This window comes from Aythya ferina (genome assembly GCF_964211825.1).
Source record: "Aythya ferina genome assembly, chromosome: 17".
NCBI lineage: Eukaryota > Metazoa > Chordata > Aves > Anseriformes > Anatidae > Aythya > Aythya ferina.
In genome coordinates this window covers 6441000-6457439 of record NC_140316.1, presented here as the reverse complement: position 1 = coordinate 6457439, position 16440 = coordinate 6441000, and the positions used below count along the sequence as shown (strand labels likewise).

Below are 16440 nucleotides of genomic sequence, written 5' to 3'. Positions count from 1 at the left end.
CAGGGACAGCGTCCTGCACAAACAGCATCGCCAGAGCCTCGCCTTGCTTTCCATGCCGAGCTTTAATCTCGCTCCACAAACCACACGCAGCAGCCGAGACGCCCTTGACGTTTCGCTGCAGTCACGTTAACGACGCCCCAAAACCATGCTGGTCTGGGTGGAAGCATGCTGCCTGCCTCCCTGCGTGCTCCCAAACGCCTGCTCGGGGGCTTGTTGCTGCTGCTGGTGTGACAGCGGAGCAGGACAGCGCTGCCTTGTCCTCCCACCTCCTGCTGGATTCAGCCTCCGTTCCTCCCGTGTTAGTCACTTGGCTGCGGACTGAGCAGTTCCCTCGTTTTTTAGTAGTGGAAATCGCAGAGGAGCTGCCTCCCATCACCGCAGGCAGGCAGCAAGCGTGCAGAGGGCTGAAATTAAAGCAGGGCGGGGACGTTCCCGTTTCATTTCCCCGCTTTTTCAAATCAGAAGGGAGGGGAGTTTCGGCTCACCTTCCCGGGGGGTGGGCTACACAAAGACGAGCGCTGGCGAGGGGCAGGTGCAGCCGTCCTGCAGTGCCTCCTGCACCCAGGAGCCCTGACACCCCGCCACGGAGGCGGCCACCCAGAACGTCCTGGAAGGGAAATCGGGCACAGGTTGCCGCTGTGAAAACCAAAGCGAGGTGCTGTGGGAGCTGCTCTTGGGTTTTTAGGGGGGGACACCCCTCGGGGAGGTGTAGTGCCACCTACCTGGCTCCTTGCAGCCCGTGCCCGTCGCAGCGGGGGTGCCCGTGGTGTGTGTCCCCCCAGCACTGGACGCACACGCGCCGGTCCCGCTGCAGCCGGCGGCTCCAGGGCTGCCCCCGGCAGGCGGCCGCCACCTGCGTCAGGCGGAAAAAGCCGCAGGAGCTGGGGAGGGGGGAGCTGGCGGGGAGGGGGGAGATGGGAGAAATAATGTTGGTTGGAGGGCCGGGGGGGATGCTGGTGGGGTGTGCTCGGTGGGCAGGTTGGGGGTGTCTAGGGGTCGGGGTTGTGCAGGAGGTGGGAAGGGCAGTGGGGTTTGGGGGGCGGTGCAAAGGGGCGATCGGTTTTGGGGGGGCTGCAAATGGGTCATGGGGTTTAGGGCTGTGAAGGGGCCAAGTTTTGGGTGCAGGGAGCGTGCACAGAGGCCACAGCTCCAAGCAGGATGCACGGGGTCCGTAGCTTTGGAGGGGCTGTGCAAAGGGGCCACAGTTTGGGGTGCCAAGGGGCCACCAGGATGCTGCCCTGCACCTACCTGGGAGCCTCCTCCGGCCTCTGCAGCCCGGCTCTTCTCCAGGGATCCCTGAAGTCCTGGCTGAAGGAGTCGGGGAGCACCTTGGCCACCCCTGGCACGGAAGCAGCAGGGTCACAGCTGCCCCAGTGTGGGCAGTGCGGACAAACAACATGGTGTGTGGGTCCGGAAGGGGGTACGCCTTACCTTTGGCAGCCCCGCAGGCCGGGTCATCCCCCAGGCACCCGCGGCGCTGCTTGAGGTCAGGGCAGGGCTCCCCGCCGTGCCGGGGCGGGACGGTGACCTGGCGGCTGCGGCCCTTGCTGCCGACCCCACATGGGGAGCTGCAGCTGCTCCAGGGCCCCCAGGGTCCCACCACACAACCCACCGCTGAGGGGCAGGGTGGAGGGAAAAGAGGGAGAAAAAAGCTTAAATAGTGTAAAGGACAAAGAAGCTGCAAACAGGGGAGAGTGGGACCCCTGCATGGCTCATCCCCCAACCCAGCAGCATTGTGTGCCGCTTCCGGAGGCTTTTATTCTCGTGCTGCTGCATCGAGCTGAGCTGGGACCCCGCTAATCTCTGCAGAGATTAGGGAGGGCTGACGGCTGCGATTGTCCCAGGGCTGTGTCCCTCGGCTCTGTGCATCCCAGCACAGCCCCAGCCCTGGGTCCTGTGTCCCCACGCAGCAGTGGCAGGCGTGCTGCTGGCCCAAAGGGTTGCTATGGGCGTTGTGGGGGCAGCATCACCCCGTTATTTTTGGCTGCAGGCTCTGTCAGTGCACAGGGAGCAGCCAGAATGCCCCAGTGGGGAAAAAGTGGCGAATAGGATGTTGCTCCAATGGCAAAAACCTGCCAGCACGCACAGCCACCCGAGCTGGGGGCTCCTTGCTGCTGTCCCCACCAAGAGCTACCTGCTGGTAACCACCCTGCTGTCACCCATTGTTACCAGCTGCTCTAACGAGAGGCATCACCCATCCCCTGCCAGCCTGGGGCCAGCCCGAGCTGCACCCGAGAATCCTGAGGGGTCAGCCCCACAAGCCTGCAGCTGAGGGGCCGAGCCTGACCCCCTCTCCCCATCCCCACACTCACCGGCGCGGCGGCACGAGGCCTGGTAGTCCTGGCAGCAGTCGCCCGTCCTCTCGCAGTAGGAGTCGCAGTAGCAGCGAGCCCGGTGGGTGCCCGGGGCCCAGCAGGCGTTGTTCCTGCCCGGGCAGCAGCGGTGCCGGCAGCCGCCCAGCACGTAGCCGGTGGCCAGCAGCCACCCCCCGCACAGCAGCAGCCCTTGCATGCTGCCCCGCAGCATCCCTGTCCCTGCAGGTCCCGGCTGTCCCCCCGGGGGGGGAGCTGGGCTGCGCCGCCCCTCGGCTGGACATGGGGATCAAGCACGTCTCGTTCTGCTCCAGCGCCCCGGCTCCGGGCTGCGCGGGTGGGTGTGGGGATGCCACGGCACAAGCCCCAGCCCCAACGGGGGTGATGCAAAGCAAAGGGAAGGAAGGGCTTGCTACAGCTCCGCTCCCCTCCTGCAGCCCCCAGCCCGGCACCGATGAAGCCCCCAGCCACGCTGAGGTGGTGGCACAGCCCTGTGACCATCACGCTGCCATCTCGCCAGGCTCCCTGTCACCCCCAGGACCTCGGGCACCTGCACACGATGGGCAAAAGTGCTACTGGCATCCCCAGGCATCGCCCCCACGCTTGCAGAAAGCCCACAGCAGGGTTCAGGGCTCTCCTTGGCTGGGGGAGGCAGAGCAGCGATGCCCTGGGGATTTATCTCAGCCCAGCGCAAGACCCAGGAGATTTGGGATGCAGCATGGCACCCGCTCCACCCAGCACCCTGGATACCCCCAGTGAGGCTGGGACCTGGCCAACGCCGCAGACAAGCCCCATCCGTATGGTGAGCAGCAGCCGGGCTCCCTGGGAAGCAGCCCAGGAGGGAGGGCAGCAGCAGCAGCCCCCGCGTACCGCAGCACCACGGGGCGCATCCTGCACGCACCCACAGCGCCAGGGCTGCCCCACACAGCACTGCCCGCACACCACCGCAGCCGCTAAAGCCAGACCGATTTTATTCAAATTGCGAATGTAAAACAGAATAATAATAATAACAATAAAAAAAAACAAACCTCACTGGCTTCAAAGCAGAAAGCCCCAGGGGAATCGCTCCCAGGCTTTCCTCTTTCCTCCTTGGCCCTCCCGCGCTAGTGTTAAGGCTGTGCTCGGGGCTGACAACGCGACGAGGGGAGAGCAGCTCCAGCCCCGCGCCCGCTCCCCCAGTGAAAGTTTTGGCACGAACGCGGAGGGGCTGAGCCCCGGCGCGGGGCAGGGCAAGGCTGCGGCGCGGGTGTTAGTGACAGGTCAGGGTGAAGCTCCGAAAGCTACGGGGTCACCTATGGGGCCGCCTCGGGGAGCGGAACGGGAGGCGGCGGGAGGGCAGGGGGGGAATGTGGAAGAAGGGTTTTGCATCGGAGGTTGCCCCCAGCTGAGGGGATGTGCCAAGGGGCCAAGTCTGAGACGGGGGCTGCGCCTCCCTGCCCCGTCTCTCGCACGCGTCTCAACTGTAAACCGCAAGTGGAGGCGGCACCCGGCTCGCCCCGGTCCTGTCCCCCGGGTAAGGGGGATTAAGGGTCTGGGCGACTTTGGGTGGTGCCTGCTCAGCACCCCGGGATGAGGGGTACCTGGGGTGAGGTGCTGCGCCCCGAGCAGCCTGGGAGCCTGGCGCATCCCAAGGGTGGTGCTGGGGCATTGCACCGGTACGGCTCGCAGGTGGCTCTCAGCAGCCCCAAAAAGAGCTGCTCCCAAGCAGCCGGCAGCTTGAGGGGCTGCAGCTGCTGGCTGCCGGGGTGCTGCAGGGTGCAGAACCAGGGGCCACGAGGAGGTAGCACCAGGCTCATCCCAACCGGGGAAAGGGGCTGGCGCATCCTGCTGGGACACAAAGCCACCCTGCTCCGGGCGGGCACAGCCTGGGGCGTGGGGGTGCAGCTTCCCCCGCCTCCCCGGCCATGTTCACGCACAACCAATAATTTAAACTGCTCCACGGCTTGTTCCTATAAATAAAGGCTACTGGGTTGACGGAGGGAGGGGGGACGGGAAGGCCGGGTGGTGATCCCGGCCCGCAGACACGTGCGGGAGACTTGGGTCCTTGGCGGCGGTGGCAGCTCCGGCCTTGGTCATCGCTCTCCAGCTGCGGCCTCGTGGTGGTGGCGGAGGCGCGCGGCCACCCCGGCCCGCGCCGCTCAGTCTGTTTTCCACACCTTGTTGAGGAACTTGACCACCTCATCGTAGATGACGAAGACGATGGCCACGTCGAGGCAGACGCGGCCCAGGCGAGGCACCGTGCCCTTGTAGAACCTGCCAGGGACGGAGAGGGCGGTGGGTGGGGGTGGGAGCCAAGGGGATGCCCCACAAGTGCCCTCATTGCCCTTGTCCTCCTGCTGCTGGATCACACCTCACCCCCCTCAACCTCGCCTGTCCCCCAGCTCGGGCTGACACCGCTCCCACCCATCTCCAGCCCCAATCCCACACCCGCAGGAGGGCTTACGCCAGGGGTCCCTCGTATTTCATGATCTGGTAGGCGCAGTCCCAGGTGCTCTTGTACTTGTGCGCTTCCAGCCCCTGCAGGGAGGAAAAAGAAGGGTCAGATACTGGAGTAGGGCACCTGGGAGGGATTTAGGGGCGATGCAGAGCTGGAGTGAGTCAGGAGGAACTGACTGGTGGGAACAGTGAGCACGGGGTATCTTTGTGCCATACCTGCATCCTGGTCTTCACCACGTCCAAGGGGGTGTTGCCGAAGACGCTCGCAGCTCCTGCGAGGGCTCCAAACACCCCTGTGACGAAGGGGTTGATGACTTTGTTGGGATCATCCCCTGGAGAGGAGGAGAGGTTGAAAGGTGGTGACAAAGCTCAGCTCACAGAGAAGGCCACCAGGTTTGGCTGACAGTGGGCAGGTGAGGAGATGCTTCAGCACCAGGGCCCTTCAGCCCGCGACAGCCAGGACACCCTTCCCCTGGCTTTTATCGTGCCCCATCACAAGGGGCTGAGCTGGGGTGGCACTGGGGGGGCACAGGGACACAGTACCTTTGTACCAGTTCTTGAGGGACGTCATGACGAAGAAGCGGATGGCCTGGTTGGATCCTTGCTTGAGGACGGTCGCGGTTAAGCCCTGGTAGGTCCCCTTCAGCCCTGCGGTGAGGGAAGGTGTTGGAGAGGAGCACCAGCCTCGTCCCAAACCCACCCACCCTGAGGGGGCCCCATGCAGCTCCACAGCCTCGGGTACAGACCAGGCCTTCCCGCTGGCCTCCTCCAAGCCACAGGTCCCAGCCTCTGCCCATCCCCCCAGCACGGGGGTGGCCAGGCCCCCCTGTGACTGCTTCCCCGTGACTCACCCTGTTCCCGAACGATCTCCCTGACGCCGTGGAAGAAGCCGCGGTATTTCGGCTTGGGGGAGCACTGGTCGTGGATAAACTTCACCTGTGGGGAGACGGCGCGTTGGTGCCGGCCAAGGCCAGGAGCTCCTCCAGGGAGGAGACAACAGCCAGGACCTGCTGCGTGCCCCCCACCTTGACAGTCTCCATGGGGCACACCACCACCACCGCCTCGGCCACGCCGGCACCCAGCCCGCAGATGAGGCCCCGCGTGCTGTCCAGCCGGCCCTTCTCGTCTCTCATCTGGTTGCTGAGGAACTCGAACATGCCGAACCTGCGGAGAGGCCGTGGTGACAACCCTGGGGGTGCCCCACACACCCCACCAAGGGACAGGGGGATGCTGAGCCCAAAGCCACCCCCGCTTTGCTGCTGTGAAAACACCACTGAGCACAGCCCGGGAACCCCCCCGCGGTGCAGGGGACACCTACCTCACGGCGGCCTTGGGGATGGAGCCGTACACCAGCGAGCTGAGGCCCCGGTACAGCCCCCGGATGCCATGGTCACGGACGGTCTGCTTCACACAGTCCCCTGGGGCAAAGCACAGCGGTGTCACCACCACCCGATGCACCAAGGGTCCCCATGCTCATCCTCCCCCCAGACCTGCTCGCTGCTCCCCCCGGAGCCTCCAGGCCCAGCCCCTCACCGATGCCCTTGTAGCGGGGCGGGTTGGCCTTCTCGTCCAGCTGCAGCTGCGTCTTCACATACTCGGTGGGGAATGTAATGCAGATCTCGATCCCTCCGGCGAGGCCACCTGGAAGAGAGGAGGGGAAATTTGGGCTGCAGCAGTGCCATGCCGGCCCCGGACCCCGTGGACATGGTGGCTGTCTGTCCAGGAAGGGCCAGGTTACCAGAAGCATGCAGCGAGCAAGCATTTTCCTTCGGAAACCATCTGTTTTGGTGCTCTGTGAAACCACTGCTCCCTCACCAACCGGCTGCAGCCCAGAGGCGAGGAGGTGCCATTTACAAACCCAACACAGCCAAACAGCACCACGCATGCCCCATCCAAACCCCTGCTCCTATTGCGAGGCACGGAGCTCACCCCACAACCTCCTCACATCCCTCTCCAGCAACTCAGCACCAGCAGGAGCCCACTCGCAGACGGCGCGGTGCCGGCACACAGGCACAATTATAATCAACCCCCTCCGGCTGCCCTGCCAGGACCCATGCGGAGGAAGCTGCCGCGTGCTGATTACAGGGGCTGAGGACGTGCCTGCTGCACAGCGCTGCCCAAGGCCACACCAGCACCCCGGGCACCATCACCATCCTGTGCACTCAGAGCTTTGGGAGCAGCAGCACCAAGCCTGGGGGATTCGCACCACCTGAGGGGGTTTAATCCCAGTTTCGCTGCATGCTGGTGCCTGCCCCTGGCAAACAGCTCTTGCATCTCACCTCCTCCAGCAGCACTTGGGCTCCCCAGCACGCAGCCTCACCAGCATGGCCCTGGTTGGTGCCACAGGGTGTCCCCAGCAGGGACTGGCCCCCCAGGGCAGGAGCAGGGTGAGGCAGGCAGTGGGTTATTCTGGTCTGCAGCAAAACACGCGGCCCCCGTGCTGCACAGCAGAGCACGGCTCGACTTATCAGCACTCCAACGTGCCCAGCAAGGCGACACTGATAGGGGACAGAGGCTGCTCCTTGGCTGCAGCAGCGCCTGGGGGTGCTGGGAAGCCCGAGCTGGCAGAATGGGAGCTCGGCACCAGCACCGAGAGGGTGCCAAAGCGCTGGGCACATGCTGGTCATGCTGTGCCAGCTCCCAGCGTGGGTGCCAAAGCAGAGCACATTTCCAAAAGCACAGCCCCAAAAGCAGTGTCTCAATTCCTCTCCCAGCAGACAGGCACTGAAGCCAGCAGCTGCCACCACTGCAGGGCGAAACCTGCGGGGCCCTGGCACCCACAGCCCCCTCTCACCCAGCACAAACCCCTCTTGTCAGCCCCTGGCATCCCAGCTGGCAGCACCCGCAGCAGCACTGCCCTATCTCAGACTCAGCCTTCTGAAAGCAGAGGGCAACGGCCCCACTGGGGGCCATCCCAAAGGACTTTTCAGAGTGATGCAGGGGGCCAAGAGCATCGTCACTCACAGGGGATGCAGGGCCAGCCCCTGCACACACAGGGGCCTCTTGTTCTCCTCCTGAGCTGCCCCTGGCTCTCTGAGAGCAGCGATGCGAGAGCAGCAGCCCCGGCACGCCGAGCACCACGGCGCTCCCCACCGCTGCCCCGCTGCGGATGTTTCACAAGCTGTCAATATTTGCTCCTGCTCATTCCCCCGGTGCCAGCTGCTGCCCTGGCAGCTCCCAGAGCAGGGAAGCACCCGAAACAAACCACAGCCCAGGCAACAGCAGTGCCCACGGGCAGGGCAGACAAAGCAACCAGAGGCAGCAGGGAGGGATGCTGCTGGGGGGGGCCGTGCCCAAGCACCACAGAGCCTCTGCAGCACCCCGGCTGTTTTGGGACAGGACACACAGCTCTGGCATGCCAGGACAGCGTGGGAACTCTGAGCTTTGGGCAGCTTTTTCCTCCTTTCCTCTGCCTGCAGAGCAACATGAGCCAGCCAGGCAGGCAAGCCAAGCAGAGGTCCTGCCCTGCTGTCTCAGCTTCATCTCCCCACGCTGTTTTATTCCAGCAGAAACCTTATTCTATGCAAATAAATCACCCCATCCCCTGCAAGCCAGCCCAGCACTGGGTCCTTCCAACACGCCCTCCCTTGCCGGGGGTGCAGAGGGCCCTGCAACCTGTTTACCCGGACTTTAACCGGCCGCTGCAGCTCTTGCAACACTGCGGAGTCAGCACCAGCAGCAGCGAGCGCTCAGGAGGTGAAAGAGCAAGCGGGCCAGAAACAACCAAGGCTCTCAGCCATTAGCTAGATGAGATGGAGAGACGACAAGGACGTCCTTCAGGGATGCATTGAGGGGGGCTCTGCCGGTGCCAGGGCTCGCTCCCCGCCTGCACCGAGCCCACAGGCGCTGCCAGCACACCCAGACCCGGTGGAAAGGCAGAGGAGGGCACCCGCTGTCAAAAACACGCTTGGCATTACTTCCCCAGAATAAATATAATTCACTTTTTGGATGGGCGAGACCAGTGTTGGGCCACAGCTCTTGGACACTGCCACGGGGACTTGGCAGGAAGGATAAAAGGGTTTTTGGGGACAGCAGAAGGGCACTGCCCTGTGGCTCGGGCATGAGCATGCACAGCTCATGACAATGCTGGGGTTCCTGTGCACCATTAGCAAGCAGCTCCTCTGGGGCCCTGGGGACACCAGCAGCACGATCACCAGCCTGTCCCACAGGATGGGTGCTGGGGGCAGGAGGACACAGCTGGCTGTGTCCTGGGGCCTTGAGGGAAGCCCCCAGCAGTGTCAGACCCCACCAAGCCCCAGCTGGCATCCACCACCATTTCTGGGAGCCAGGCAGGCACTGGGGGCTGTGGTGATGTGCTTTGCTCCTTGGTCCTGCAGCACCAGCACCAGCTGGTGCCTGCACGGCTCTGATGAGAAGTAGGCACCTGGAGAGCAATCCCAGCCTCTCCAATTTAAGGGAAGTTTCCCACGAAGACACACAAGCACCTGATTTCCATACAAAAAGCTCCTCCTGCCTTCAGCTTTCACAAGGTCCTTTCAGGATGTTACTCCTGAGGCCCTGGCAGCACAGGGCTGACCCACGCCTGGTGCAGTGTGTGGGGAACAGAGGGATTTCAGCCCTGCACGGGCCCTGGTACCACAGGGGAAGCCGAGCCCCACGTTCCCCCCGTGGGAGGCTCACTCAGGTCTATGCCGGGAGCCGAGGGTCACGGCCCAGGCCGCACGCCTGGTGCATGCCGTACCTGTGGCTCCTTCCCTCATGAGGGGACTTTGTGCCCTTCCCCTTGAGCCTGGTTAGCCTTCAGAGATGGGGGAAAAAAATAAATTCAAAGTCCAGCAGGGCTCCAAGTCAGGAATCCCAACCATGGCCTGGCAGCCCGTTGTGGCTCCCCGCAGCCCTGGCAGCAGCAAACCCCCCTGCCATGCCCTGCGGCACCGGCCCCTCTGCGCCATCTGATTTACACAACCGGGCTAAACCGGGTGGTGGAGAAACCCTCCGTGTGTGGAGCAGGGAAACTGGTTCAGCGGGCTCCACCCTCTGCTCTGAGCCTCCTTGTGCAACCCGCTTGGGAAAGCTGGGCCCCGAGCGCCAGGCCCCAAAACCAAGGCCTGGGCCAGCTCCCCCCAAGGAGAGGGCTTCGGCTGGGGTGGCACCAGCACCTTGTGGGCCTCCCGGGCCGTACTTGGCCACCTCCTTTGCAGCACACCTCCACATCCTCCCCTTGGGAGCCCCGTCCTCGGGAACGACCGAGGCTGGGCTGCTCTGTGGGTTTCAGTGGCAGCAACAAGAGGCAGGACTGCTCTCAGCATGGCTGCTTCCTCAAAACCAGGTTACCCGAGGACTATCCATGGTGTTGTTTGAACGGGGAAAGTGTCCTGCGACAGGTCGGCCCTTCTCAGAAAACATCTCTGCTGCCCCGGGTGCTGGGGCCCTGGAAAGTCTCCCATCTGATACGGGCAAGGCCAGTGGGGCGCGCTGGGTTTCATCATCTGCATTGGTAAACACACACGTGGGCACTTTCGTCACCGTGACAGGCTATGGACAGGCTGGTGAAAGCCTTATAGGCCCGGGGGCACGCACAGCAGCACAAACACGAAGTGCCTCTGTACCCCGTGTCGGCAAACATCCCCGTGCCAACAGTGCTGGAGGCAGTCCCGGGGATGGGATGGGGGAACCTGTCCCCAGTCTTACTGGAGCTGTCATGTTTCAACAGGCCAGCCTCTCACAACTTGCTCATTCAACTCAGTTGCTTCTGAATGGGCCAATATTGTAATAAAACATTTTATAGTGTATTCTAAACGCCTCGGCTGTGAGCGTAATGGCAGAAGCTGTTTCCCCCCTGCTTACAGTCACAGCATTATCTGACTTGGCCCCTGGCTCAACCAGTCCTCACACCATCCCCCTGTGCAGCCCGAGCTCCCAGCTCCACACTGGTGTCACCAGCTGTGAGCAGAGGGGTGACAGCAGCACAGGGCAAATGCTAGCTCCCTGCTCCACCACCCCTCTCCAGACGCTACCTTTAAACATCCAAAATCTTTCTGAAGACAGGCAGCAGGGAGATGACACCAGAGCTGGGGGCTGTTGGATGCTTCCCCTCATGATCTCCAGCTGGGCATGGATGACGGAGCACTGCTGGGACCTGGGGACAGTCCCTGCTCCCCAGCTGCCAGCACAGGGGAGCTGTGCCGTACCAGGCAAGACAACAGACAGCAAAATATCAGCTCCTGCTGACAGGGGGGCAACACGGAGACTCCAGAGGCCGAGCACGGGGTCACCGCTCCCTGCCTGGGCAGGAGCAGAGGCCTCCCATTGGCATGCAATGCACGAGGCCGCCAGCGACGGGAGACACTGCAACATCCCCGAGCTGTCAGCTCGCGCTGCTGAGTGCCGCCGGGAAGACAGACGGCTCTTTCCCACCATTTACGTCAGCCCACAGAAAATGGTGCCCTGCAGAACGGCAAGCAGAGCGTCGGGCAGGCAGACAGCTCGGTGATGCATGCTCCAAAGACCTAGGCTGACCCCCAGCTCGCACACAGCTCGCTCTGACCACAGCCTCTGAGTACCTTGATGCAGTTTTGCAGCCCGGGGGGCTGTCAGCCTCCTCCCCTGCTCCCTCAGCAGCCACACACGCAAGCAGAGGAGCTGGAACAAGCAGGACCTGGGCAGGAAGACTGCTGCCCTCCAGGAGTGCCCTGGTGGACTGGGGACACTCGGGAAGGAGCCTCCTGTAAGGAGCGGCTTTCACACCCAGTCCTGGACTCCTCTTCAGCAGGTATAGCGCTTCCTAAGAAAGATTGTATCAAGAGATAAACAAAGAAGAGGAAACTAAAGCTCTAGTTGCTACTTTGCTCTTTACCTGCCCCCGGACTCCCGGCTGAAGGTGCAGCTTCGTGCCCTTCCCTTCCTGCCTACAGGAGCCCCTCTCCCTCCTGCCCCGCTCCAAGGACACATCGCTGCTGTTCCCAGCAGCACTTGATGTTCGCAGCAAACAACAGAGCAGCAGCCACGACCACTGCCAGCTCCTTCCAAATCAAGCGCCGTGTAGGACAGCATCCAGCAGCGCTGCTCCCCGGCGAGGCAGATTACACGGAGGCAGGGGCGGCGAGCAGAGGCACAGTGCAGGCAGCAGGCGGCTTCTCCGGGGGAGGGAACAGACCCCAGGCTTCAAAGCCAGCTAAAAACGGAGTCAGTCTGTACTTAACTCTGGGCAGGGCAGGCAAAGCCTTTCATCAGGCAGCCGCTGCTAACCAGGAGCAAAGTTCTCACGAGCAGCGCAGGGGTGTGGGGCTTTGCCTGCTACCTGGGGGCTCTGACAAACCCCAGAGGGCTGGCCTCAAGCACTGCGGTGCCCAAAAAATGAGCTCGGAGAGCTCTGGGTCTGGCTCCTGCCGGCTCTGCAGCCAGCTCTCAGTGAGAGGAACGGCAGCGCCTGGCGCCGCGGGAGGAGCAAGCAGCCCCATGGGCTAAGGCTTTGCTTGGAAGCTGGCAGCAAGGAAAACAAAAGCTTGCTGTGAGGAGGGAGACCCGGCTGGATTTCCTGCTAGCAGCTCACCCAGCACTACAGCACAAGCTGGCCGTCAGACCAGACACAGCCCATGGGAAAACCATGCCAGCTTCACACCAGATAACAGCCAGCATGCGAGTTAGAAAGGAACAGATCATGCCCACTCAGCACAAAGCCTGCACAGTTACCCACAGTTACCCATCTTTTAACCAAGTTTCAGCAAGACAAAGTCACACCAAAGCTGTACGTCACACTGCTGAGACGGTTCCAGGACCCCAGAACAGCTCTGCAATATGAGCTCAGGGCCAGGAGGCGAGGCAGCAGCAGGGACCCGCACCCACTTGGCGTGCCCCTCGCTGACCGCACGTGCTGGTGCCCGCAGCACCTCTGAGGCCAGCTCCAGGCAGTGCCTCGCAGGACGGGCAGGCTGCCTTCGTGCGTCCCGGCCACGCGGCACCAGCAGCGCTCTCAGCAGAGGTGCAGGCGCTGTGGCCGCAGCGAGGTGAACGGCTGCCCTGGCACACAGCAACTGCTTGGACACAGAAGGGCCCATTTGCAAATTAATTTTTAACTTTTTGTTTGTCTGCGGTGACAACGAAGAAGAACTCTTGGCAGCGAGAGCTTTGCTGGCATCCTTTAAGATCCTTTAAGTGCCAGACCCATGCTGCTCGGGTCCAGGAGGTGCAAGGGAGCAGAGGGACCCATGGCACAGGGTCTGGGCTGCGCAGGGTGCGGTAGCAGACGTGCACCCAGAGCAGGATAGGAGCAGGATACTTAACGCAGGCAGTGCAAGGCAGATGAAGCACAGCACAGTGGGAATGGTCTCGCCTGAGCACTTGCAGCTCTCCAAAAAGCAGAGCTCTGGAGCACGGGCACGCATGGTGCTGGCAGGGGTCAGGGAACGCCCTCGGGTCAGCGCGGGCACCCCCTGACTGCACCGCACCCCCGAGCAGCCTGGGGCGCAGCGAGTTAACGGCGGCGCTCCGCCACTGCTGCGCTTCTGTAACACAATTAGATGCCACAGAGGCAAGGCTGGACTTCTGCCCATTAACCAATTACTCTGATTTGCTGCCTGCAAGGAGAGGACTAGCATCTCAATGGGGCCCTTCTTCCACCTCCGCAGCCTCACGTGGACCCATGAGGGCTCCTCCAAGAGCAGAATTGCTTGCAGGAGTCCTGGCCAGCGAGGGAAGGGCAGGCCTGCAGCACTCGCTGCTAAGCCACCTACAGCTGATGATCCCCGATTAGGGACCCACACAGGAGCTGCCGAAGCCTCCTGACGCACAGGTCCTGGCAGCAGTAACCTGACACAGCGTGTGGGCAGCGAGCTGGGAGAGATTGGGGTTTTTGGGTGGGAGTAAGCAGCCAGTCCTTCCCCATCCTAAACTTGGGTTAAACTGTCTTTTAAAGGCCTCCGAATAAAAGGCGTAAGAGCAAAGCTGAGCTAACTCCCTGCTTTGAGGGGGTGGCAGCACAGATCCGGAGCTCAAGCCGGCAGCTTGTTCCCTCACTGTTTTTTTTTTGCTGGATGAGGCTCCTTTGGCCGTGGTTGCCCCCTGCTTGCACCCCAGTCCTCCGGCAGGGCAGGATGTGACCCGGGGAGGTTTTGGTGCCCTTTGCACACCCCAGCGCCCGCATCCACTTGGGGCAGGGGGCAGCAGGAGGGGAGCAGCCGGGGCTGGGCTCCCGGCACCCAGCCGTGAGGGCAGCCACAGCCCCTGCTGCGGGAGGCCGGGGCTCGGCGGGGAGCTGGCAGCTGGGCAGAGGAACAAAGGCAGGACCGCAGGGAGCAGGGAACCGGCTGGGAAACACAAAAGCCTTGGGCGTGCGGATCGGGCGAAGGCGGCGAGGGCTCGTTTCAGAAGGAAGCCGCTCGCCCGCTCTCTGGGCACCGTCCCGCAAGAAGACGCCTGGCAGGGGAAGGAGGGAGCAGCACACCCAGCACACCCAGCCTGCCGCCACCCTCCCGGACCCCCGGGGACGGGCAGGAGAGCGGGGAGCAGCGCCGGGGGCACCCGCACACCGGGAGGCTCCCGGGGGCTGCACCCAGCCCCCGGCCCCGCTGCGGGGCGCGGATGCCCACGCTGGCACCGGCGGCTCCGGGCACGCCCCCGGCCTCTTCCCACCGCCCTTTTCCTTCCACCTGCGGCCACCGGGCCCCCCCCTCGCCCCCTTACCCGCCAGGATGGCCTTGCCGGGGTGCGTGAGCTTGGCCTTGCCGGCGGGGGCGGCGGCGGCCAGGCTGCGGGGCGCGGCGGGGGCGGGCATGGCCGCGCTGCTCCGCGGCTCCTGCGCTGCCCGGCGGCGGCCGGGGCCGGGTTTTAGGGCCTCGCCCGCCGAGGGGGCGGCCCCGGCGGCGTCACATCCTCACGGGGCGGGCCGGGCCGAGCCGAGCCGAGCCGGGGCCGGGCCAGCCCCGCAGCTCGGGGGTGAGGCGCTGGGGCGCAGCCTCGGACCCCCCCGGTGCCGCAGACGCCTCCCCCGGGGGCGTTTAGGACGGGGCTGGGTGTAATAAGCAGCCTGGGCTGTGGGTGCTGGGGGCTGGCAGCGGTGCAAGGTGGGTGTGGGTCCTGCTGGCCCCGGGGGTGCTGCTCCGCACCCCGCTTTGCCCCCCCGGGCGGGCAGCAGGACGCCAGCCCCGGGGCAGTGACCGCAGGAACGCCCAGCGCTCGGAGGCGGAAGAGAAACCAAACCCCACAGGCTGCTCGGGGGGGGGTTCCCCATAAATCCCCGAAGTGAAAAGCTAAAACCACTCCTCAGGCAGCAGCTCGCACGAGTGTGGATGGGCTGCAGGCCCGGGCAGCCAGCCGTGCCCCCTCCGTAGCTGGGGCGTGCTGCAGGGAGGCTCGGCAGGCAGGGAAAGCGCACTGCCCTGCTCCACAGAGGGAACATTTTGTGTAAGAAACCTCCCCCGGCCATGCAAAGTGCAAGCTCCTGTCGAGACTTGCTGCCTGTGCACACTGTGAAATGAGTTTTGCCTCAGCAAGGCTCCACAATCCGGTGGCAGGACCCTGGGCAAAGGCTAAGGGCACATCTCCTGAGCGCTGCGGCCGTGGCCTTGTGGGCAAACCGCCTGCAGGAAGGCTGGTCGGGAAACTGAAGCACCTTTATTCTGCTAGGACTCAGGCATGCACATGAATGCATGCTGGCACTGCAGGACTCCTTCCCAGACGTGGCCAGAGGTGTGTGGGGCTTCAGAACAGCTCCGGCAGTCAGAGGCAAGTCCTGTGGGGTGGCCTTGTGGCGATGGCCGTGATGCAGGCTCTGCCCCGCTGGTTTGTAGGACAGCAGCGGGCAGGGCCAGCCTCCCATACACACCTGCACTATTGCAGAGCGGAGAGAGGCTGCTCCCTGGGGCACAAAACCCCTCCCCAGGAAGGCCTTTAGCTCCAAACTGTAATGCACTTGGCTGTTTCCTTTGCCACGTGTGCTACTAAATTTCAAAACCCCTGTCAGAAAGACCTTTGCTCTCTTTCATCAGTACAAACCCTGCACCTGCCCCACAGCCTCATTCTCTACGTGAGTACTGACCGCTAGGCCCTGTGCAAGCACAGAGCTGGGGGGGCTTAACAACACCATGAGGCTCACATCCATGTCCATCTGCCTTCAACTCAGCTATATGGATACAGTCACCCTCACTTCAAATCCAGCACTAGGGAAATAAAGGCAAAAAAATTAACGTGAAGAAAGAGTGTGGAGAAGAAACAAACACCAATAGTCCCAGCCAGATGCAGAGCAGCTTACTCAGTGCTCTGGCTAGCAGCACTGGTATGGCAAAAATAAGATAAAACCTTTCTAAGATGGTGATCAAATTGAAATGCATTCAGATTTCTGATCAATCTCTGCAACACCTCACTAGCTTTCCATCAATTACCATAACATTCACGTATGCCAGTAGACATGTGTACCTACTGTTGTGGGGACATGATTACCTTCAGAACAAAACACTGTCTGCTACAGATTCCCAAGGCTCCAAGGCTGGTGCACAATCCCATCCTGTCCAAGAAAATACTTCCCCACATGCTTAATAGTAAGCAACCTCAATGGGATTCACAGAGGTGCTTACTTTGCTGAACAGAGAAAGGATTATTCATACTTAATCACACGGATTGCAAGCAATCTCAGCTTGACCTCCAAGAAGCTGCTAACGCTTGTCAGCAGAAAGCCTGAAGCATCTAATGAAGATAAGCAACCTCTAAAATACTAGAAGCTGCAAAAAGCATGTTT

At 62.7% G+C, this 16440-nt stretch overlaps 2 protein-coding genes across 2 annotated transcripts; both read right to left on the bottom strand.

The window, feature by feature from the left end:
* Positions 1–32: 32 nt before the first annotated feature.
* Positions 33–3107, bottom strand: LOC311446295 (somatomedin-B and thrombospondin type-1 domain-containing protein-like). Its single transcript, XM_084539269.1, has 5 exons — positions 2313–3107; positions 1432–1614; positions 1249–1339; positions 723–896; positions 33–607 (listed from the first exon to the last, which is right to left on the bottom strand). The coding sequence occupies exons 1-5, from the start codon at positions 2524–2526 to the stop codon at positions 502–504; spliced, it is 768 nt and encodes a 255-aa protein (XP_084395395.1). The 5' UTR covers positions 2527–3107; the 3' UTR covers positions 33–501.
* Positions 3108–3260: 153 nt separating this feature from the next.
* SLC25A1 (solute carrier family 25 member 1) lies at positions 3261–14547 on the bottom strand. The gene is made up of 9 exons (XM_084539268.1): positions 14391–14547; positions 6282–6389; positions 6067–6166; positions 5774–5912; positions 5600–5684; positions 5292–5396; positions 4965–5080; positions 4756–4829; positions 3261–4565 (listed from the first exon to the last, which is right to left on the bottom strand). Exons 1-9 carry the CDS (start codon positions 14479–14481, stop codon positions 4451–4453), a joined length of 933 nt encoding a protein of 310 aa, XP_084395394.1. The 5' UTR covers positions 14482–14547; the 3' UTR covers positions 3261–4450.
* Positions 14548–16440: the final 1893 nt, after the last annotated feature.